Source organism: Rhinolophus sinicus, chromosome 6 (genome assembly GCF_057876585.1).
Source record: "Rhinolophus sinicus isolate RSI-liver-muscle chromosome 6, RSI-T2T, whole genome shotgun sequence".
Classification (NCBI taxonomy): Eukaryota; Metazoa; Chordata; class Mammalia; order Chiroptera; family Rhinolophidae; genus Rhinolophus; species Rhinolophus sinicus.
Genome location: NC_142506.1, coordinates 17,261,877 through 17,286,775, shown reverse-complemented (window position 1 = coordinate 17,286,775; position 24,899 = coordinate 17,261,877). Strand labels below are relative to the sequence as shown.

At 41.9% G+C, this 24,899-nt stretch overlaps 1 protein-coding gene across 4 annotated transcripts in view; it reads right to left on the bottom strand.

Moving 5' to 3' along the window:
* Window positions 1–18,421: 18,421 nt before the first annotated feature.
* Window positions 18,422–24,899, bottom strand: part of RAD21 (RAD21 cohesin complex component) — a 56,190-nt gene continuing 49,712 nt past the window's right edge. For 3 of the 4 annotated variants that reach the window (XM_074317083.2, XM_019714117.3, XM_019714203.3), the window contains 3 exons: window positions 22,531–22,680; window positions 20,878–20,961; window positions 18,422–20,149 (listed from right to left, as the gene is read on the bottom strand). In XM_074317083.2, coding sequence (XP_074173184.1) covers window positions 19,958–20,149; window positions 20,878–20,961; window positions 22,531–22,680 — 426 coding nt within the window. In that variant the 3' untranslated portion in view covers window positions 18,422–19,957. The remainder of the gene's footprint in view (window positions 20,150–20,877; window positions 20,962–22,530; window positions 22,681–24,899) is intronic. The other variant, XM_019714249.3, reaches the window with a different exon arrangement.

Below are 24,899 nucleotides of genomic sequence, written 5' to 3'. Positions count from 1 at the left end.
GATTTTTGATAGAATACCAAAATTGAAAAGTAACAGGGATGTGCTTCTATCAAGAAGCAATTCTTCTCACAACCCATTTTTCATTTTAATGTGCCGTGTGATTGCTTACTCATCACTCTTTGCTTTCTTTCTTCTTTCTCATGATGATCCCAAGTATATTTTTCCAAAAGACAACCATGGACAACCCCAAATCCATTGTTCTTCATTCTTACTCCTATGAGTGTTTCAGGTAATACTGTTCTTAGTATTCTGTGTCATCTTTTTTATCCTTTTATTTACTTTCTTGGCTGCCAAAAGTCTCCCATTTATCTGTCTCATTTTTCTCCTGTCAGACCATTCTGAGTGGTAATTTTTCATCCTATCAGTTTCCTTATCCCAGTGGTCCATTCATTTTCTTTAGCCTCCTTTTCCTTCCTCCTCCATGTCCCTTCATGACAAGTACTTTCTCTGGTGAAGTTTTGAAGCATTTCAAGAGTTGACAGCTAAAGATGGTAATTGGGAATAGAATGAGAGAAGATGGGTTTATTTAATAGTTATTACAGGGTTTCAAACCAGTCAGAGTTTTTGGCTGCAAATGATGGAAACTCAACTCAAGTTAGCTTAAGAAAAGGGGAATTTATTGAATAACTTACCCAAAAAGGATATTGGTATAAAGCAGAAGGGAATGAATTATTGCAAGAACCAGGACCTCACAAACTAGAACAAGAATTCAATACCATTGGGTCAATGCCTTGCTTTTCTCCTTTTTTTTCCTGATGAGTTTCATTCTGCAGACATGCATTCCCTATATGTTGGGAAATATACTGACTTTCGGTTACAGATTTATATCCTCTAGCAGACGAAGGGCTTCCTCTCCCTGCCCCCAAACTCAGATCCATATATCACTCCCAGGGAAGGCATCTGATTGGTTCTGATTGGTCATGTGTTCTCTTCTGGACCAGCCTCTCTGAGTCTTAGCCATACCGGAGTCATGAATGGTGGGGTGGGGTGGTGGTGGAAAGGACTAGGATATGCCACTATAACTGAAAACCTAACAGAACCATCAAATGAGAGAAGAGTAGTTCTCTAAAGAAAAGGATGCTAGGAAGATAAAAAAAAAACCAGTATAAACACTGACATATATATTTTTCTACTAGGGGGAAGGGAAAGGAGGCTATATATATATAGCCTCCTGTATAGATAGATAGATAGATAGATAGATAGATAGATAGATAGATAGATAGATAGATAGATAGCCTCCTTTCCCTTCCCCCTAGGAGAAAAATACCATAAATAGATCATTTTTTCTTGACTTTTGGGAGAAATATGTTAAAGAAAAATTCAACTGTGGGTTATATCAAAGAAAATATTGAGAATAATATGGAAACTCTTTTGCTACAGGGAAGACACCCAGTGAAGAACTCAGAATGACCACTTTTGAAGAGCTAAAAGGGCCTCCCAAGTCAGGAGAGATCTAAGAACATAGCATGTAGTGCTAATATCAGTTAGTTTTTCTGTATAACACACAATCACAAAACCTAGTGGCTTAAGACCACAGCCATTTAGTTATTCTGTTAATTTATTTACTCATATTTTAGCAGGCTTCACAGGATTCTCATGAGCAGCAAGTGAAAGCAAGCCCTGATGCAAATATGTTTCAAGCTTGTTTTGCATCATGTTTATTACTGTCCTGTTGGCCAAAACAAGTCGAATTGCCAAGCCCAGACTCAGTGGGGGAGAGATTGTCAGTGTGGATTCAGACAGGGGGATAATGGTGGACATTTTTAAAAGAATATAACATGGTGTTTAAAAAATAAAAAGACTACTTGGGAGCCCCCATACTATAGTTTTTCTCAAAGTAATTCTTTAATTATAAGGATAACACTAGAGGAAGGTACTTTTGTAATTTTGCAGGAAAACAAATTATCATAAAAACATAAATAAATAAATATATGTATGTGTGTGTGTGTGTGTATTTCCTTTCTGCCATATTGAGAGAGAGAGAGAGAGAGAGAGAGAGAGAGAGAGAGAGAGAGAGAGAGAGAGAGAGAGAGAATGGGTGGATTGGATGCAGGAAAAAAAAAAGCAGGGTAATTGAGGATTAAAGATTTTGAGGGAGCCGAAGGACATAGAAGCTGATTACACTTTTGCTTAGTAGGAAACCTCTTTTGAGGTTGAAGGAAGTGAGTTAAGGATGGATGTGGGCAGAGGAAAGTTTATAGGCTAGTGGTAGTTGTTGAGATGTAGTGAGGCTAAGGGCTTCCATTTTCTCTTATAAGTATATAGTGAGTTATTTGCTAAGTGCAAGGAAGAAGAGGTGGATGACTATAGATGGAGAATTTTGGGAAAGTCTTTTTAATTAGTCATTAAAAGTACAAGCAGTAGTCAAGGGTTTGATCAGTAGTATTGACCAGTGCTAAAGGCTGAAAATTATCTGTATAACTGTGTGTGTGTGTATGTGTGTGTGTGTGTGTGTGTGTGTGAGAGAAAGTGATTGTGTGTGTGTGTGTGTGTGTGTGTGAAGGAGGTGGAATTTCCCCATCATCATTGGTTATGAAGTTTTATGCCCCACCTCAGGAAAGCATAAAGGGATAGGAGAGAATCAGACTATAGGATGCCCTCCTCGTTGAAAATTGTACAAATGTCTCTTTGACTGCAATGATAAAATGATGTCACACAAGGGTGCCAGCTCACTTACATAAACACCCATCACCACCTTTGCCAGATGACATAATAAAGAAGAGCTTATTTCAGGTGAACAGAGCCCTCAGTGAAAGACAAGAGCATGAATTCTCCCTGCCTCACAAAGGGCAGGCTCTCAACTTTGAAACTGGGAATTTCAAATACAGCTGTTCCTTGAGAGTTAAATTATGTAATCAGCACAGAAAGGATGCCATGTGACTATAGAAACTGGCAGAATGATTCCTGGACCAAAGCCAGCTTTGGTTATCACCTAACTGGTGACAGTAATGTATTCGGAAAAAAAGAATAGGTCAGTTTGTCAGGAGAATTACGTTAGTTGGGAAGGTGGAAAAGCTGACTTTGGAAGTGGAGAATCAGTGGCCATTACGTCTGGAACACTCTGGTCCCTATGACAGGGACATCCTTGTTCTAAAATGGTGTCATTAAAGTATTTGGCTCATCAGATACTGTCTCTTGCTCAAATCTATGCTCACTTTCTGAACAGAGTTCAGCTACACCACTTTCTGAACAGAGTTCAGCTACATATATCTGCTGTAAGATAAACATTCATTCAGAGAAAGACCAAATATCTATTATGTTTCAGGGTTACTTGTTTTGGTCCTGGAGATACAGAGGCGAATGAACAAAACAAAAATTCCAGTCTTCATGGAGCTGACATTTATTCTAGCACGCGTGCACACGTGTGCACACACACACTACATATTACTTTGTGCGTAAACGCTATGGAGAAAACTAAAGCAGAGGAGAGAGATAGGAGGTGTTGAGGGTGTTTCAGTTTCTGGGAGGGTCATCAGGTAAGGAGTCCTCGAGAGCTCACATTTACACAGAGACTTAAGGAAGGTGAGGAGGAGAACCATGTGGGCGTCCCAGGGAAGACTATTCCAAGCAAAGGAAATAGCCAAGATAATATTCCTGAGGTGGGATGGGCCCGGCTTGTTCCAGGTGTAATGAGAAGGCCAGAGTGACTGGAGTGCAGTGAGCAAGGGGAAAGGTAGTAAGAAATAAGAAATGTGATCAGAGAGGTAATGGGGGATGGGAAGAGTGACGTTGCATGGGACCTTATAGTCATTGTAAGAACTGGCATTTACTCAAAGTGAGATGGGAAGTCATTGGAAGGCTTTTAACAGGGAAGGGATGTGATCTGACAAAGGTTTTAACATGATCACTCTGACTTCTCTGTGGGGCAGAGTTTGAGCGAGGGAGTAGGCTAACTGGAATGGGAAACTAGTTGGGAAGCTGTTCCGGTGATCCAGGGAAAGAAATGCTGGTGACATGGATAGTAGCAATCCAAGTGGTAAACAGTGCTTGAATTCTGGCTATATTGTGAAGACGGAACGGCAGGAATCGTTGGAACGTGTTAAGTGGGGTGCATGACAGGAATTGAGGAGTAAAAATTCCAAGGCTGTGGCTTTAAGCAACTCGTAGGCTAGAGTTCCATTAAGTATGCTGATGAAGTTGCAAGAAGAGCTTGCTTGTGGGTGAAGATCAGGAGGTCAACTCCGGACATGTTCAATTTCAGTTGTCTAACACGGATCCCAAGTGGCTGTATCAAACCGGCAGCCGAGAGTTCAAGATTAAAATCACAGCTAGAGATAGAAAGTTGAGAGTCATCACACGTGAATGCTATTTAAAGCCATGAGACTGGAAGAAATTACCAAGGGAATGTGCAGATAGAAATGAGATGATCAAGGACTGAGTCTTGGGGGCATTCCAGCGTTAATAATAAGGAGATGATGAGGAATCAGCAAAGAACTATAAGAATGAGCTTCTGGTGAGGTAGAAAAAAAAAAAAATCAAGAGAGTGAGAGTAAGATATCCCTAAAGCCAGGTCAAGAATATATTTTAAGAGAAATGCGTGATCAATTAATTGTTTCAACTGTGAGAATGCACTAATTAGTTAGGCCAACAAAATTATGTGGGCCATGTGACCGTTATATTTCTTATTATAAATTAGCAAATTGGATTTCTGGAGCAAATGGGATTTCTGGTTTAAGTCTTCTGTGGATCCAGAGCAATGAATCTGCTTTGGGTTTGCTGACTGAGTGTGTAAGCCTGAGGGCCAGACCTTGGGCTGTCGTGAATTCATGTCACCTTGTGAGGCTGTTTAGCAGTCCCTCTGCTTGTACTCTGGTTTTAATGATATTTCAGCTTTGTCACATGCAGAGTCTGCTTGGGAATTCAGTCTTCACATCTGCTTCTAACCAGCTTGCCCTGTCAGAGCTAACCTATTAGTTGCCATGAAGAGACATTCCCATATGGACTGGGTCTGTCATGGAGAGGTTTTTGGAATCATTCCCACACACATGGTGAATGGTGCAAGAGAAACTATGGCCCTTATCACAGCCAGAGTTGAATACGTGGAGTAGGAAGACTTGCCTAGGAACCAGGAAATTTTGGTTCTTGTTCCATCTCCATCACTTAATTAAATCTATTATTTAGGGCAATTTACTAGACTTCTCAGGACCACAGTGTATCATCAAGATAGGTGAGATTATGCAGCAATAATATATTAACACTGAAGTCTCAGTGGCTCAACACAACAAAGGGTTATCCCTTGCTCGTGCTAATATTTACCCCAGGTTTATGAGAAGGCTGTGTTGCCTGTATCCACTCAGGACCAGCTTGATGGAGGTTCTACCAGCTAGTAGCTTCCACGGCACTCCTACATTCCTTAATCACTTGAGCTCAAGGCAAGAGAGGGATGATGGGAGACGCGCATATGGGCTTTTCACTGTCTCATTTCTGCTTAGAGTCCACTGGACGGAGTTAAGTCACAAGGCCTCACCTAACCACAGTAGAACCATAAAATGTAGAGGAAAAAAATGGAATCTTTATTGACCATTATAGTCTATTCCACACTCAGTTTACACATCTGTTGATGAGGTTATTAATAATAGAATTTATCTCATAGAGATGTTGGGAGAATTAAGTGAGATAAGCCACGTGACGTGCTTAATGTAGAACTTGGTCCATAGAAAGTGTTAATATCGATTCTACCCATGATAATTATTATTATCATTAAGTGGGCAATAAATTGTACTATTATTATTATTATTATTGTGTGATCCTCCTAAGAACAAAAGGGACTGTGTCTAAGCTCTTAACCATTTATCACATTTGGGCCATGATGAAGGCATTCTACCCTGACCTTTGGCTCAGGACCAAGATAAGAGCCACCGACAAAAGATTCCAGGAAACTCATTGCTGAGGCAGCTGCCCTCAGCCACTGCCCTTGGCCTACCCCTTTTGCTAATACTGCTGGCCATGAACGCCTCTGTCAGCAACCCAGGAAGAAGTCTGAAGACATTGGAAGTCTCCAGCTCTTTCTTCTAGTTGATTTTCCAGGGCTCAGCACTCTTCCTACACATCTAGTCTCTCAGAGCGTGAGACGTGGGGAAGCTCAGTTTTCCTGGCATTAAGGTTCATGTGTAAATAGCTGGAATCAGAAAGACATATAAACACTATACTAGTCAGCAAGCAGACTTGCTCTTGTCTGGAAATGTTTCCCAGCTTTCTACCCTCTGTGTGGTATGTTACAGAATAAACATCCCACATGACCTCATTAAAAGCAGAGTGCCGAAGAGGCTATTGAGAGGCCATATTTGTTGGTGGACATAGGAATGTGGAAGAGACAATGCTGAAGAAAAATGCTAGGTGGTCCTTCAGCCTAGAACTTGCAGGAAGTCCAGCAAGGTTGCTTAAACTGGGTGAAGCCCGTCTGCCTGCTATCTTGGCTTTGCTTCCTTATATTGAGGCTTCCAAATCAACCCTACTCCTTTTTCACTATCATGCCTTCATCTGTGCTATGCTGTTGTTTCTTCCTGGAACACCCTGCCCTCCTGTCTCCTGTACTCCACCTGTGGAATGAAATCCCACTCATTCTTCAAGGTCTAGGTCAAATGCCACCTCACTGCTTCCTTGAAATTGTTGAAGATATAATTGCAAAGCTTATGTTTTCATATGCTTTTAGCACCTAGCGTAGCATCTGGTGTTTAATAAATGTTTATCAAATTGAAAATCCCCCCCCTCTTTATTAGGTTTATCCTCTAGAGGATGTTTATAGAGGCCATGGGCGGTGACAAGCTTTCAAAAACATCGGGGAAAGTTGTTTCTGCCCCAGAGTCTCAGCAAGAAAAGCTTGAAGTACTGAAATCTGCCCAAACTTTTCAGTTCCTAAAACTTGCAATAATGAGCCCAATATGTCAATCTTAACTATGTGCTATCCTCTTATCTTGCTGAAATTGACTTTCAGATTAAGGCCTACATTGTCATCTAATGTGGTCTCTCTTCTTCCAGGAAGTTGTATTATAGCTTTAACTGCATTCATGGAGCACGCCCATTTGAAGTATATGTGCACACACATGACCTTCATTTAGTCTCATCATGCAGAGGCTTCGTAAAGTAGGGGATAACTTTTCAATGCTACTACTGTAATCGAGTAAATACAGCAGTCTGTTATTTCAGCAGAGTCCATCTAAACACATTTGAGCTTAACTCAGGATTACTAGCTGCTATTACCTCTCAAACAGCATGGAGAAGGTGACACTGGTATTTCCTGGAAAGCAAAGTTCCATACCAAGAATTATTGTGGGGATTTGGAATCCCAAATCAAGTATTCCCCTGTGTTTTACCACTTATTTAAACTCTGAGGGCCTTTCTTCCAAACTGGTCCATGTACAGATATTTGAGCACATTACCGAAATCTGGGGCCTTTGAATATTTGTTCTGATCCAGCCACGTCTGCTAGGTGGGCTCAGAATGAACTTTAAAGAGCAAACACACCAGAGCCTCCAGCCTTGGGGCTTCTCCATAACAAATGAGGCAGGAGACCTGGGTGGTGGTCCCAGAAGGGATGGGAAGTTAATGTCCCACGGAGCAAATCTTTGCCCCTGGGAGATGGAAGCTGGCAGATAAAAGAGTCTCCCTTCCTTGTTAGTTTTTCTCCCTTCCTTCTTTTTTAAGGCAAAATGATGAGCAGTTATAAGAGATGTTTTTCGTATCAAAAAAGGCCTGTATCTATCCTCAGTACAGTTGGTAGGCCTTATCCGAAATATACAAAATATGAGGGGAAAAAAATGACAAGCTGTTAAAAACCATAAGAATTCATGTTCCACTCTTAAGACCAATGTCTACAGACCCTGGCTTGATGAGTTATTTTATTTTCATCCTTTGCCCTTGGTGATGTTTAATACCATAAAAACGATCACACCCTGTCGTGCGGGAGACCCTGCTTGCTGCGCCATTTGTCGTGCAGGGCGGCCTGCGGGGTCTCTGGTCCCGCTCCCCACATAAGAACGCAGGACATGGTGAGGCCAAAAAGGAACACCCACGGAGCCACAGATGGGGGAGTCATACCACTATATTCTCGCTGGTGGCTGGGTTGGAGAAACGGGAAACAGGAGCCATACAATTCTCAACCCTCATTGCTCCGCTTGCAGGCTCAGGCACCATCTTCTTGCTAGCCCCCATTTTTTCTGCTAGCCTAGCCACAGCAGTTATATTAGTGGCCAATGGCTCACTGGTTACAGCTGACGGCCTACTAGCCACAGCTGATGGCCATGCAATCACAGTCGATGGCCATTTACTACCTGAGCCAGCACCTGTCTATGTGAGACGGAGAGCCTGGAAACTGCTTTTTGGGGTTCTGTCCCCACACTCCACCCCTACAGGCTCTCGCCTCACAATCTACGCGACAAGCGTCTTCCGCGAGGGGCCCTGTGCGAGGAGCCTGGAGGTGAATGCAATATCCTGGACATAGCCAGGCTCTCTGGGCACAGGCGGGTTTCTCAGGGCACCACCAGTGCTTCTGGGCACAGCCAGACTTCCTGGGCTTCTTAAGGTACCACTAGTTTTCCCGGACACAGCCAGGGTTTCTCAGGGCACCACCAGTACTTCTGGGCACAGCCAGACTTCCTGGGCTTCATAGGGTACCACTAGTTTTCCCGGACACAGCCAGGGTTTCTCAGGGCACCACCAGTAATTCTGGGTACAGCCAGACTTCCTGAGCTTCTTAGGGTACCACTAGGCTTCCCGGACACAGCCAGGGTTTCTCAGGGCACCACCAGTGCTTCTGGGCACAGGCAGATTTCCTGGGCTTCTTAGGGTACCACTAGTTTCCCCGGGTACAGCCAGGGTTTCTCAGGGCACTGCCACTCTCTCTCTGTGCACAGCCAGACTTCCTGGACACAGCCAGGCTCTCTGGGCACAGCCAGACTTGCTGGACTCAGCCAGGGCTCTCAGGGCACTGCCTCTCTTTCTGGGAACAGCCCGACTTCATGGGTACAGCCAGGGCATCTCAGGGCTCAGCCAGACTTGCTGGACTCAGCAAGGGCTCTCAGGGCACTTCCCCTCTCTCTGGGAACAGCCCAACTTCCTGGGCACAGCCAGGGCATCTCAGGGTACCTCCACTCTCTGGCCCTCTCAGGGTACCCTGCTGGAACAACAGCAACTCACAATCAAGGTGCTTACATATTCCCAATGGTGGCCAGTCAAGATTCAAAAGCAAATATCCCCCAGCTCCACTACATGGTGGTATGTTCCCAAACAGTCAAGCTGTCCATTCAATGAGTGATGGAAGGCAATTCCCCATAGTCCATAGTCATTCGCCAGGGCTGTCCTGGGGGTGAGGAATGACCTTGACCTCACCCTCATCTCCCATGGAGGACGCAGCAAGCCTTTCCTCCTGGGACAAGTCCTGCATCCGAGCTGCCTGAGCAGGAACTTCCCGGCCCACAGGGTCGCAACGACCTTTGCTTTCTCTGGCCTATGCTGGTTGGGGAACCGTCCACATCTTTCCACCACTCCACGGGGGTCCAGCTCTCCGGCAGCTGCTCCTCCTGGTCTTCCTCAGACTGGGTGTTCACACGCACAAACTGCTCCACTGCACTTCAGAGAGCTTTGGCCGGCACCATACCCTGCTCGCTGCGCCATTTGTTGTGCGGGGAGGCCTGCGGGGTCTGGGCCCGTTCCCCACATAAGAACCTAGGACATGGTGAGGCCAAAAAGGAACACCCATGGAGCCACAGATGGGGGAGTCATACCACTATATTCTCGCTGGTGGCTGGGTTGGAGACACAGGAAACAGGAGCCACACAATTCTCAACCTTCACTGCTCCACTTGCAGGCTCAGCCACCATCTTCTTGCTAGCCCCCATTTTTTCTGCTAGCCTAGCCACAGCAGTTATATTAGTGGCCAATGGCTCACTGGTTACAGCTGACGGCCAACTAGCCACGGCTGATAGCCATGCAATCACAGTTAATGGCCATTTACTACCTGAGCCAGCACACCTGTCTGTGTGAGGCCGAGAGCCTGGAAACTGCTTTTTGGGGTTCTGTCCCCACACTTCACCCCTACAGGCTCTCGCCTCACAATCTACGCGACAAGCGTCTTCCGCGAGGGGCCCTGTGCGAGGAGCCTGGAGGTGAATGCAATATCCTGGACACAGCCAGGCTCTCTGGGCACAGCCAGGGTTTCTCAGGGCACCACCAGTGTTTCTGGGTACAGCCAGACTTCCTGGGCTTCTTAGGGCACCACCAGTCTTCCCGGACACAGCCAGGGTTTCTCAGGGCACCACCAGTATTTCTGGGCACAGCCAGACTTCCTGGGCTTCTTAGGGTACCACTAGTTTTCCTGGACACAGCCAGGGTTTCTCAGGGCACCACCGGTACTTCTGGGCACAGCCAGACTTCCTGGGCTTCTTAGGGTACCACTAGTTTTCCTGGACACAGCCAGGGTTTCTCAGGGCACCACCAGTACTTCTGGGCACAGCCAGACTTCCTGGGCTTCTTAGGGTACCACTAGTTTTCCTGGACACAGCCAGGGTTTCTCAGGGCACCACCAGTACTTCTGGGCACAGCCAGACTTCCTGGGCTTCTTAGGGTACCACTAGTTTTCCTGGACACAGCCAGGGTTTCTCAGGGCACCACCAGTACTTCTGGGCACAGCCAGACTTCCTGGGCTTCTTAGGGTACCACTAGTTTTCCTGGACACAGCCAGGGTTTCTCAGGGCACCACCAGTACTTCTGGGCACAGCCAGACTTCCTGGGCTTCTTAGGGTACCACTAGTTTTCCTGGACACAGCCAGGGTTTCTCAGGGCACCACCAGTACTTCTGGGCACAGCCAGACTTCCTGGGCTTCTTAGGGTACCACTAGTTTTTCTGGACACAGCCAGGGTTTCTCAGGGCACCACCAGTACTTCTGGGCACAGCCAGACTTCCTGGACTCAGTCAGGGCTCTCAGGGCACTGCCACTCTCTCTGGCCCTCTCAGGGTACCCTGCTGGAACAACAGCAACTCACAATCAAGGTGCTTACATATTCCCAATGGTGGCCAGTCAAGACACAAAAGCAAATATCCCCCAGTTCCACTACATGGTGGTGTGTTCCCAAACAGTCAAGCTGTCCATTAAATTAGCGATGGAAGGCAATTCCCCATAGTCCATAGTCATTCGCCAGGGCTGTCCTGGGGGTGAGGAATGACCTTGACCTCACCCTCATCTCCCATGGAGGACGCAGCAAGCCTTTCCTCCTGGGACAAGTCCCGCATCCGGGCTGCCTGAGCAGGAACTTCCCGGCCCACAGGGTCGCAACGACCTTTGCTTTCTCTGGCCTATGCTGGTTGGGGAACCGTCCACATCTTTCCACCCCTCCACGGGGTCCAGCTCTCCGGCAGCTGCTCCTCCTGGTCTTCCTCAGACTCACGCACCAACTGCTCTTCCGCACTTCGGAGAGCTTTGGCCGGCACTGTACCCTGCTTGCTGCGCCATTTGTTGTGCGGGGAGGCCTGCGGGGTCTGGGCCCACTCCCCACATAAGAACGCAGGACATGGTGAGGCCAAAAAGGAACACCCATGGAGCCATAGATGGGGGAGTCATACCACTATATTCTCGCTGGTGGCTGGGTTGGAGAAACGGGAAACAGGAGCCACACAATTCTCAACCCTCATTGCTCCGCTTGCAGGCTCAGCCACCATCTTCTTGCTAGCCCCCATTTTTTCTGCTAGCCTAGCCACAGCAGTTATATTAGTGGCCAATGGCTCACTGGTTACAGCTGACGGCCAACTAACGACAGCTGATGGCCATGCAATCACAGTTGATGGCCATTTACTACCTGAGCCAGCACCTCTCTATGTGAGGCCGAGAGCCTGGAAACTGCTTTTTGGGGTTCTGTCCCCACACACCCCAATTCAGTCACTTACTGGGCTAAGAAGTTCTGAAATTACAGCCAAGTTCTCCAAAAGTTTATAGTCAAAGTAGTCAAAAGGATAAGTAAGCAGATAAATTACAGAATGTTTCGATAAGTTTTGTAAAAGAAGGAATATAAAATATTGTAACAGAGAAGACAGGCAGAATCATTTCTCTGGAGGAATCAAAGGAGGGCTGATTTCTTTGGAGAAGCTGTCTGGATTCCCTTGAACTTAGGAGAAACCTTGCTCTATGAGGGCAGGAAGGAACCGTGTCTGTTCTGTTCGCGTCAATACACCCGGCAGCTAGAATCATGCCTGGCATGGGGTAAGGTGCTCAAATATATTGTGGCCTGAGTAACAATTAGTAGATATACAGCAATTACCATGGGCGGTACACTGTGCTAAGTGCTTTGTTTGCATTGTATTATTTAACCAGTGCAGGAGCCTTATGAGTTTCTGCAGGAGGGAACCAAAACTTCGGGAAGGCAGTTGCCATGGTTTCTGGTTAGAGGCGGAGCTGATACTGAACCTACCTTTCTCTTACTCTAATCCCATGCCTTCCACCACCAGGCCAAACTTACTCGATAAAGAGAATCCATGGATGTTTTGATTATTACTATGGCTGTGGTTAGTACCCATCCATTGGCTCCCTTGCTCATTTTCCTAGCGTGTAGGAAACTATCAGCAGCTGGGATAATCAGAATGGAAAATGAGAACCCCTTTGGCCAGAAGCCCTCTGAAAATAACACTGTACCAGTTTGCTCCACTTGGAGAGCTTCCTTCCATCCCTGAAATGTATGAGAATTTCCTACTAAACAGCTGTTGGCCAATAGAGAACTAATTAGTCTTAGAGCATAAATAATAGCTGATCAGGGAGGGCTCTTTCTCCCACCAGTCAGAGCTCCAGATGCTGGCAATTGTTCAAAATGGCAACTCCGAGGCTAAATTGTGGCATCTGAAAATGTCAGCTGGTTCCCTGCCTGCCTCGGAACCATGGGAATGCTTGTTAAAAATGCAGATTTCTGGGCCAAATGTCAAGCCTACAGCTTCACCGTGTCCCGCAGGACTCTTGTATTCATAACATCTGAGAATTACAGCATTGCTTGGTTTGGGGAGATTTGAGGGGATGAGAGTTTTGTATCTAGGTCTAAATGTGTCTAGCCCTGCTTCTACACGGAGTTTTCCATTAGGTGATATGCTTGTCTGATGCTTATACAGCAGTTATCACACAAGATATTAGCAGGGCATCACCTGAGGCTTCAAGTTAAGAATGATCCCTATGGGCCCGGAGAATCCGTGGGGAAAATAAAGACGGTGTTCTTTAAAGAGGAAGCAGCCAGGCTGTGGTGTTTGAAGCAGTGACTGAGAGAAAGAGTCCAGGGAAACCTTGCTTTAGTGACCCAAAATTGCTGTCCTTATAGTCATCGCACAGTAGAAGCACAAACCGGAGGTGAATGGGCTGAATCTTTGATGAGCCCAACACAATTTATTAAAGAGACTGTGTTTACCCCACAGTGTTGCCTCCTATATCACAGCTTAATTGACCATATAGGCGTGGATTTATTTCTGGGCTCTCTATTCTATTCCATTAATCTGTATGTCTGTTTTTACACGCCAGGACCATGGCATTTTGATTACTATATAGCCTTGTGTAGTTTGATATCCGGTAGCATGATACCTCCAACTTTGGTCTTTTTTCTCAGGATTGCTCTGGATGTTCAGAGTCTTTTGTTGTTCCATATGAATTTTAGGATTATTTTTCATAGTTCTGTGAAAAATGCCATTGGTATTTTGATAGGGATTACAGTCAATCTATAGATTGCTTTGGGTAGTATATACATTTTAACAATGTTCATTTTTCCTATCCATGAGCGTATCCTTCCATTTATATGTATCTTTTTCAGTTTCCTTCTTCAATGTCTTATAATTTTCCTAGTTTAGGTCTTCTACCCCTTGGTTAAATTTATTCCTAGGTATTTTACTATTTTGTTTGACGCAATTGTAAATGGAATTATTTTTCTAATTCCTCCTTCTAATATAGGTGTATAAAAATACAACCGATTTCTGAATATTAATTTTGTATCCTGCTACTTTACTGAATTCATTTATCAGTTGTAATGATTTTTTGGTGGAGTCTTTAGGGTTCTCTCTATATAGCATCATGTCATCTGCAAATAATGACGGTTTTTCTTCTCCAATTTGTATGCCTTTCTTTTTTTGTTGGACTAATATGGCTAGGATTTCCAACATTCTGATTGGAATCCATCATCCTCTATTATATGGAAGAGTTTGAAAAGAACTGGTATTAATTTTTCTTTAAATCTTTGGTAGAATTCACCAGTGAAGCCATCTGGTGTTCGACTTTTGTTTGTTGGATAGTTTTTGATTGCTGATTCAATCTTCCTACCAGTAGTAGACCTATTCAGATTCTATTTCTTTATGGTTCCCTATTAGTAGGTTGTATGTTTCTAGGAATTTATATATTTTTCTAGGTTGTCAAATTTGTATATAATTATTCATTATTAGTCTCTTATTATCCTGTGTATTTCTGGTTTAAGTTATAATATCTCCTCTTTCATTTCTGATTTTATTTATTTGAATCCTCTCTTTTTGCTTTGGTGAGTCTTGCTAAAGAACTGTCCATTTTATTTATCTTTCCAGAGAACCAGCTCTTACTGTCATATTGTCCTTTTAGTCACTATTTCATTTATTTCCTTCTTTCTACTAACTTTGGGCTTCATTTAGTCTTTTTCTCTGTTTGATGTAGGCATTTATCACTCTGAATTTTCCTCTTAGAAAACTGCTTTTGCTGCATTCCATTAATTTTGGTCTGTTTTATTTTCATTTTTATGTATCTCTAGATTTTTTTTATTTCTCTTTTGATTTCTTCTTTGACCCATTGATTGTTCAGCAGAATGTTATTTAATCTCCATGTATTTGTGAATTTTCTAGTGTTACTCTTGTAATTGATTTGCCTTGTATATTTAGGTGCTCCTATGGTGGGTGCATAAATATTTACAAATGTTATTTACAAACTTATTTCGCTACTTTCTTTGACTCTTTGTGTTGGTTTCTCTGCATTAGATAAAACAGCCACCTCTGCCAGTCTTAAGAGAGTGGTCTCATGTAGGAGAACCTCATCAATAAGCATGACCCATACTCCTGGTTCTCTTAGACCTTTATGACTGTCCAAGCTGCTTTCTTTGTTCTTAGTAGTTCCCAGTAGTTGAGGGTATGCTGAGATGAGTCACCAATCAACACCTAGATGCAGGCTTGTTCGTAGCTGGACCCTCAGGGAGCAGCTAGAAAGATACATGTATTTAGGACTCACAGGAGGAAACTGGGAGAAGGGTATTGTCTGCTCCCTCTGATTTGGGCCTGGGTCTGTAGCCCCGAGAGGGTGGGTGTGTGTATGTTTATATACATGCACACACGTATGCTGCCTACAAGATTTGTTTACTACAGTTCTGTGGGACTTGTGAATGCAAGCATTCTTGGCTATCAGTTGGGTGATCTGGGGGCCCTTCCCTTAGGCAGCAGCCACAAAAGCTGGGGCACCAGACTTGTGTATATACTCTTTTCAGGGAGATACTGGAGACTTGGAGGAGGCTAGAGGGAGAGGGTTGGGAAGTGTCCTCTGGTTTCCGTGGTCTCAGGGGAAAATCACCGTCAGCCCCTATAAGAGTGCTAAATTAGAAGCCTGATCCTTAGGCAGTAGTTTTTAAAGTATGCAAATAGGCCCCTCTCAGGGAAACACTGGGAGATGGGCTATTTTGCCTGTTCCCTTTGCGCTGAGCCCTGGGCAATAGCCACGGTGAATGCTGTGGCACCTGTTAAGGATTTCTTTGCTAGTCTTGTGGGTCTCCTAGATACATGCCCACAGGCTTTTAGAGTTAGGTATTTTGGGGGCCAATCCCTAGGTGAGGCTTAAAAGTTGTGGTGCTAGATGTGGGGTCCAATTCCTTCACTCTTCAGAGAGAACCTAGGGGTCGTGAGTTCCCTTCCAATTGTGTATCAGTATGCTGGAGGTGGGCTTTATGGTGGGAGGGACTCAGCCTTTCCTGTTTGAATGTGGGCGTTTCCTTGTTCTCCCAATGTGTGCCACTCCCCTAGTTGCTGGATTTCTTTCAGAGGAAATTGCTCCATTTGGGGTGTCCATGGCAGGTGGGGAGTTCAGGAGCCTCCTATGTTATTATCTTTGCAGCTCAGGATTGCTCACCAGAGGGAAGAAAGTCCGCTGAAAGGCAGGTAATGTTCAGAGGGAAACCATCTTGTAGGTTCCTGTTTGCATTTCACCCAGATTCCAGTGTTCACAACTACTTTTAGTCTCTTCACTCTATTTTTGCATCCAACTCTGTCAAATTCATATTCTGAAAACTCCATTTTCCAGTATGAATCTGTGGCTCGAAACATTTTTACAATAGCCATTGCTTATTGAGTGTCCACTGTTTTAGGCACTCTATTTCACGTATTCTTCACAATAGTGCAACTTCAACAATGGCCCCGATTTATAGTTGAGTAAATGGAGTCTCAAGGCAACCCTGGTCCATTTATTTGTGAATACGTTTACTTCTCACCTTTCTCTAATAAGGTACTGGTGTCACTGTGTCAGGGATTACTCGAAACCGCACAGTAAATAAGATACACCTTCCAGATTAACACCACACAAAGATTGTGGTGGGAGACCCATTACTGTATATTCTTTCCACCCATGCATCCATTCAACTATTTTACAGAGGGCAGCAGGAATCTGGTAAATGTTCTGCAGGGAGTTGAACCTGGATGTATTTTTCAAACCTCCCTGGCTGACTGCCAAGGGCAGTGAGGTTGAACACCTCTGGTGCACAAGACGTAGCCCGTTCTATTTCCCATCTTGTTTCTATTACTTCCCCTCTCACTCACTTTGTTCTAGTCAGTGTCTGGTCCTGCCTTACCTTGAACAAGCCAGGCACACTTACGTCCCAGTGTTTGCTCTCGTTATTCGCTCTTTCTGAAGCACTCGTCCCTTACAAACCTGTTCTACCATTCTTCACATCTTTGCTCAGAACTTCTTCTAAATGAGGCTTACTCAGACCACCCGATTAATACCACAAGCTATCTTTCTGAACATACTAATTTTCGACTTATGTGTATTGCTCATGTCTCCATGCTAGAATGTAAGCTTTATGAAGGCAGAGAGTGGTGCCTTGTGCATTCTTAGACTTTAAGCACCTTGCATAGGTTTAGGAGTATTATCTTAAGATTGTGCAACATTTTAATGTGATGCTAAAGCTGTGCCAATTCGGTAGCCAATAGTCCAGGCTACTGGACATGTGAAAGGTAATTCAATTAGTTGTAAAGTACTGGAGATGTAGAAAGTGAAGGAGCCACTTAACCAGGATAAAGCATTAGGGGATCTGAAAGAATAAGTCTGGTTAGTTCAGTTTTAGATGGATTGAGGTACCCTAGGGTCAGAAAGGTTAAGAACCGTGCCCAATCATGTGCACCCAAGTGACCTGAAAAAATCCAATGTTCAGCCCTGTCATACAAAGGTTAGCTGCTTTTCAAATTGCTTGTAGCTACCTCATAGAACTTTCACAACTCCTGGAAACAAGTGTGACCTGGTTTTCATTAGAAGTAGGCCTAGATAATGAAGTTTTCTGAGTTTTAGACAAGATGAGAAGCTATTTCCAGACCCCTGGCCAATTGCTTTCTACTGCACCTTTCTGGTAGCTGTTTGAGGATGGAAATCAAGATAGGATTATACTGTCTCCACCTAGGTTTTTAAGTCCTAAATTAAATACTCATGGTTCTGCTGTATCTAAAATGAAACAATTTCACTTACTATGCTGAGCCACCTTAAAATCTTTGCAAAAGCTTTTCACCATCTGAATACTTTCTGGACTACCCCCACGTACTTTGGCATGCGGTATTCCAGGCTCCCACCACTTTCATTATTAGATTATAATTCTTTACTAGTCTTTACCACAGGTGGTGAGCCCTCAAATAAAGCTTCTTTGGGTTTGAGGATAACTGACGCTTAGTCAACACTGTTGTCCCTGTTACACACAGCATCAAACTATTTACGGTTTAAGCCCTGTTTATCCTAAGCATGCAGTCTTGGTGTTTTAAAGCTCATTGCTAGGGGTGGGACAAGTCAGAAGCCTGAATGTAAAGGGTGGTACATTCCAAGTTACTGAATGCCCTGGCCTTCAGCAGGCTTTTCAGATGGACCCAGGAATCTCCAGAACATGCTTATTGGCTAAGTCTGTTGAGGGCCCCCAGGATATACATCCATAGGCATGTCATGAATTGTATGTATGTACTTAGTTAATAGAGAGATTATCTGTGCCCCTTAAAAGTTCCAATAGTTCTGTCAGTTTCGGATCACAAGGCTCTTCTGTCTTTCTACTTTAGTCTTTCATTTCTTAGCCTGAGACCTTTTGAAAAATTCACTTAGTATTTGCATGGATAATTATTCTAGATACGGCAAACAAAAAGATGAGGCATAATTAACTTCTTTCATCAATGTTTCTATGGGGAACACCACTAACGGAATAACCAATATTCCAAAAATTTACAGCTTATAACACAACTTTTATTAGAAAAGTTATACATAACATAGCATTAACTATTTTCAAGAACAATATTAAACCCAATAAGCAACAAAAACCAGACTAACAAAATGTGTAACAAGAAACTAATGACCTTCCATAATCAAACATTCAATTATCTACAATGTCTTTTTACAAAGGGAGGAATATCCATGGTTTACAGGCACATCATATGGAAAATAAAGCTGCAATAGCAATTTTATACAATTACCATTCTCAAGAAAATGAATCATCAAACAGTAATTACGAGTTCACAAATTTAAAACATTTCACATAATTTTAAATTATTGGGTATACACTGAAATTATGAGTTTCAAAAGTGATTTTTTTCCCCACAAAAGTGCCAACACTTAAGCTAGAACTTTCAGTGTATTTTTGCCCTAAAAAGTTAAGACATGTTTTGATAATCATAATAGTCACATAATTTCTGGTGCTATCTGGTCTGTTAATAATAATAAAGCCTTTATCTAGATGTGTTTTTCTTCACTTAAATTATAGGAAACCGGATATAGGATTTCTGTCGCAAAGCTATTAAAAAAGTTCCAAACACAGGAGTGTGCAGCGTTGGAAAAAGAGGTCAGTAATAAAACTTATAATAAATATCAGAGAAGCCATTAGTTTTTACAGCATTGTCCACTCAACGGTTCAACGAGGTGTATAATTTCCCATCGGTCTGTCCTTTTAGTTGGCATAGCAATTTCTATTTTCATGATCTGAATACTCAAATATATCCAAACATTTTTTAAAACTTTGATTTATAGCTCCTGGCAAGTCATAAATGTTTTTTAAATTCATTCTACTCTAAAAAGCCTATTTTTGCTCATTTTAGAGCCTCACTAAAACAACAGATTTCAGGATAGTAAGGTTCATTAAAAAGATTCAAGTGGAATGATTTATAAAAGAGAACACTTTAAACCAAGTTCTATATTTTTGTAGTTGAAGGGGAGTAGTTAAAACACAATTTCACACATCCCCTTGGTCATTATGGAATTCTACTTTAAAACACATAAGAGGACAATCTCTGTTTTGGGCACGATCTGTAAGTAAAGTGGTTACCAAGATTGCCGATGTTACTGATGAGAAGAGACAGTTTCTGTCAAAGACTCACAGCACAGTTCTTAATTAAACTGTCAGGCATTTTTCCTGACAAGTTTTCCATTTCCAATCCAGTAATGGAGAACTAAGACAAAAATCCTGACTTTTGACTGGTACTCAACATTATCACATGCGCCAATATTGCACACATCTGTTCTGAACTGCTGAAATAATCTTCTGGGTGCTTGTTTTCTCCGTAAGAACACAAACACAATCCATACAAGCAGTTTCCCTTAAAGATGAAACTGACAGATTTAAAATACTGGAAATGAAGAAAGAAAAAGGCAGAGACTTTGTACAGACAAAAATCTAAAATTTCTGAAAGGGTTTCGTGTGCCCTACACATGGGGGCAATTTGTACACACTAGTGACATGAACACTAGCTCTAATGCTTCTAAGCTGCTCAGATAATGTGGAACCTCGGTCCGGGTGTTGCGATGATGTCACTGTATGGTTCTTCCTGTGTCAGCTCAATGGCTTGCTGCTTTTTAAGAACCAAGAAACTGTAGAACTTCGCTGCGGCTTGTTTTCTGTTCGTGTTTCGACATAACTCAAGCAAACTAATAGATTCAGCTCCAGTTTTAGCAAGAGCTCGCTGAAATAAAACAAAAAAAGGATCAAATGAAATCTGCAAAATAAGAGGCTAACTGTGGATACCAGAAAAAGTATACTGCATATTCATCCTATTGGCTGGGAGTGGACTTCTTTTAATAGCATGAGACTGAGTCTCACATTAATGGAGAAGGTAAAAGCAAGTGTACCACGGCATGTCTAAAATCACAAATCTAAGAAACCAGGAAAGTTGTTCCAGCAATATTAAAATGACTCATTTCTCTGGACATGTAATGTACTCTAATAGTAAAGTCTAATACTTACTTACAGTTGTTAACTTATTCCAAGTATCCTTTGAATTATTTTAGGAAACCCCTGAGCAACTTGTCTGGTATGTCATAGATGCTTAAGATACCTCATATCTATCTGACACCTTAAGGCCCAAGTGGTGACATCTGACACTACAACAACAATACCACAAATTCAATGATTCAAACACATTAAATTTGCTTAACTAAAAATAAGATCTAGACACACAAAGGAGTACCATAAATCACCACCACAGTTCTGCTTTGCATGATAACCACAGTTAACTATTCACCTGGATACCTTCCAGGCTTATTACTCTGGGCCTAACAGTTTATGTATTAAAATAGGTAGATGTGGAAAAAGTTCCACAAAGGTAGGTTTTCTGGTTATATAGCATGGAGCCGTTTTTTGAGGGGCAATGACAAGTCTTTGAGGAAGACTTCGAAGACTACAGTGGCATACCTGAAGACCATGAAGCATCTGCTGAGTCCTTTTGTTCCATCTTCTTTCTTCTTGATCCTGATCACCCCCTGAAGCATCTTCATCCTGAATGAAAATGACCCCCACATTTGAAATTTCTATAACACCCAAAAGTTCTAAATTAACTTAATAGAAATTAAACTTGCTGCTGCTCAAAAAAATCACTTCGATCTAGTATGTCTTTCTTAAATTATAAAAGGAAGTCCTCTGCACCTGCAAACAAACATTTGGCTGAATATATGATTCTGTACTGGCCTGTAAGGATGTGGTCTATACAGCGTGGCCCACAGACTACTGCTGGTGGTTATTTGGCCCCTGTTAAGGAACTTGTGTTGGGACATAAATCAACTATGCCACTGAACAGTTTATTTCAACTAAATATGTATTTTTTTTTAGTAGAATAATATTCTAGATGAATTTATATTCTGTACCAGTACCAGAGCCCACAAACTAGCAAAAATGAATAAGCAGTACTAGTTTATATGGTGTTTTAAAAGAAATGGGCTACAACCCATAATATATATTTCACTTGAGCCGCCTAGCTCCTAGTTACTGCTAGCCAGCTACCTAAATGACTTTCTAAAATTGGTGTGGGTAAGAGCTGAGATGCTCCCAGGCTATGCTAGAACTATATACCGTGTTTCCCCAAAAATAAGATCTAGCCAGACTATAAGCTCAAATGCGTCTTTTGGAGCAAAAATTAATATAAGACCAGGTCTTATTTTATATACGACCTGGTGTTATATTAAATTTTGCTCCAAAAGACGTATTACAGCTGACTGTCCGACTAGGTCTTATTTCCAGGGAAACAAGGTACACCATGTTCCAAGGAGCCAGAACTAAACAGCTTTACACATAGTGTGAGATAATAGCGCACTCTAGTACATAGGCTAGAGTAACTCGGGAGCTAAATTTTGACTTTAAAACAATGTATGGGTCATTAAATCCTAAGGACTAAGTGGTCATGAACTCTCTGGCTGGCATAATAATAAATTACAAATACATCAAAATGTGTCCAATCCATAACTTTTAAGTCTTGGAAGAAATTTAAAAAGCTTCAATGCTATCTGGACGACACTTTAAAAAAAAGGTCTGTATAAAATATTTGACAGAACATCAAATAGAACAGTAAGTATTCTAAATCTTATCCAATATTCTCAAGACCTTGAACAGCCAAAACATGTCCCAAGGACAGGAAATCCATTCCTAAAGCACCTCTACTTTTTAAAAAAACAAGTCATTCAAGCCTTCAATCTATTTTAGCCAAGTCACATCCCACCCCAGTCTAATGAAAACAAAACCCACACAAATGAAAAATGTTTGGATATCTGATTTTCAGGCCATGGAAAACAATTTAGAAGCAAAAAAAAAAAAAAAAAAAAAAAAATCTAAGGGCAGGCCCATGTCCTTCAAAAGCCCATGAGGAAGCCAGTAAGTTATGTAGCACAGTATAAATCCGATGTTCTCAACGAGCTAGATTACTAAGAATTTGGTTACATTTTCCTTCTGTTCAAGCATTTTTCATCACTGATGCTAAACATCAATTATGTCCAATATGAAAAGCAAAAGAACTGGTTGAAGACTTTTGCTAAAGCTGGAATGGAATATATTCACTAGATCTCTACATTCCTTTACCTCCTCTTCTTCATCATCTTCTTTCTCCTTCTCTTTCTCCTTTTCTTTTTCTGGCAGAAGTTCTAACTCTGGAATTAACTGACAGATATTTGGAGGCTCTTCTGGGGGCAGTTCTACAGGAGGCATGTCCATCTGCTCTACCTGCTGAGGCTTAAAGCAATAAAAACAAGGCAACTTAAGATTTACACTTAAAGGGTGGCTTCTTTTAAAGTTTTCAAAATGGAAAGAAATAATCAGAAATTGATTATATTATATTTATCATTTTTTTTTTGTAAAGCTACAACATTAAAGCACTGTAATTTACAAAAGAAATTAATCCATTATCTTATTTTAAAAAATCCACTTTTGTTCTAGAATATTTACTTTTTAGAAGTCAAATAGTTAAGTCTATGTGACACATTTGCAAATAAGAAGAAAAACTATAAGCAGTAAAAATCCCAAGAACTTTCTGTAGTAGCATTTTAGGGGAAAACACACAAAACAGAACTCACTGACTCCAGGGCAGTACAAAAAAGCTTTACCATCAATTAGTCTGGTACTGTCAACCATTAGTGCGTAACATTGCTTTAAGGTATCACAATTAACCTTGAGTTCTTACAGCAGCAAACGGGAAAGGAGAACTATTTTTCTGGGTCTATCTCTTGAATTTCCTTCCTCTCAGGCTTAATATTAATATTTGAGAAGATTAAAAAACGAAGCCTTTCCCAATCCCAATGCAAAGGAATGGCAAGGGAACAATTACTAGCAGAGTGGTACTAGAATAACCCACTCCACTCACCTACCTGTTCCCATTCCTATTCCTGAGCTCATTCAGAAAAATACTCTTTTGACAACTCCTTACCACCAGAGGGCACAGAGAATTAGTTCTTCAAACTGGCAGAGTATTCTTCCAACACCTCTTGATGAAGGCTGAACCAAGAGTCCAAGGTTACCCAAGAGCTTCCCTTCGCTCAGATTCATTTATTCTACAGACTTAGGGTTGGGAAGTCCTAAACCAGACCTTACCTCCTTTGTACTTAGTTTTCCTATCCTAAGTGACTTAATGGTAGCTAGTTTGAGTGAAATAGCCAGATATTGCTTTACTTTTTTCTCAGCAATTTGAAAAGTATATTTTGATTACTTAGTAACGTAGCCTAAAACTACCTAGTATTGAAGATACGCAGGAATGTTTGCTGAAGATTAAACCAGAAACCGGAACAGAATAGAGAGCCCAGGAATAAACCCATGCCTACATGGTCAGTTCACAACAAAGAAGCTAATATACAATGGGGAAAGGGCCGTCTCTTCAATAAACGGTGCCAAAAAACCTGGATCCCTAATCTCCTATACCAAACACAACATTCAACTCAAAATGGATTAAAGACTTAAGACCTGAAACCATAAAACTAGAAGAAATCAAGGCGGTAAGCTGCTTGACAATGATCTTGGCAATGATTTTTTCAGATCTGACATCAAATGCAAAAGCAACAAAAGCAAAAATAAATAGGTGAGACTACATCAAACTAGAAAGCTTCTGCAAAGGATACCATCAATAAAATGAAAAGGCAACCTACAGAAAGGAGAAAATATTTGCAATTCATATACAGAGGGTGCCAAAAAAATGTATATACATTTTTAAAGAAAAAAAACTATTAATTGTAATAATACATACCAATAACAAAAGATGAATACAAGTCACATATGACTTCTGCAATTATAAGAGGTCAAAGTGGTAAGCATCAGCATAATTTTAAGTTTTTTCCTTTCTTAAAATGTGTATACATTTTTCTGGCACTGACAGTATTTTAGGTATTAACTCCTTATCAGATAAAGAACTCACAAAATTCAAGCATTAAAAAAAAAAAAAAATCATTAAAAATGGGCAGAGGATCTGAGCAGACATTTTTCCGAAGAAGATATACAGATGGCCAACAGGTACATAAAAAGATGTTCAACATCACCAATCATCAAGGAAACGCAAATCAAAACCGCAATGAGATATCACGTCATATCTGTTAGAATGGTTATTATCAAGACAAGAAATGAGTGTTGGTGGTGATGTGAAGAAAAAAGAGAGAGCCCTTGTGCACTACTGGTGGGAACGTACATTGGAACAATCAGTACGGAAACACTTTGGAGATTCCTCAAAAAATTAAAAATAGAACCATACGATTCAGCAATTCCACTTCTGGGTGTTTATCTGAAGGAAAAATTGACTACCTTGAAAAGATTTCTGCACCCTCATATTCACTACATTATTTACAACAGCTAATATATGGAAAAAATCCTAAGTGTCTGTTAATGGATAAAGAAAATGTGATACACATATAAAATGGAGTATTATTCAGCCACGAGAAAGGAAACCGTGCCATATGCAACATCATGGGTGA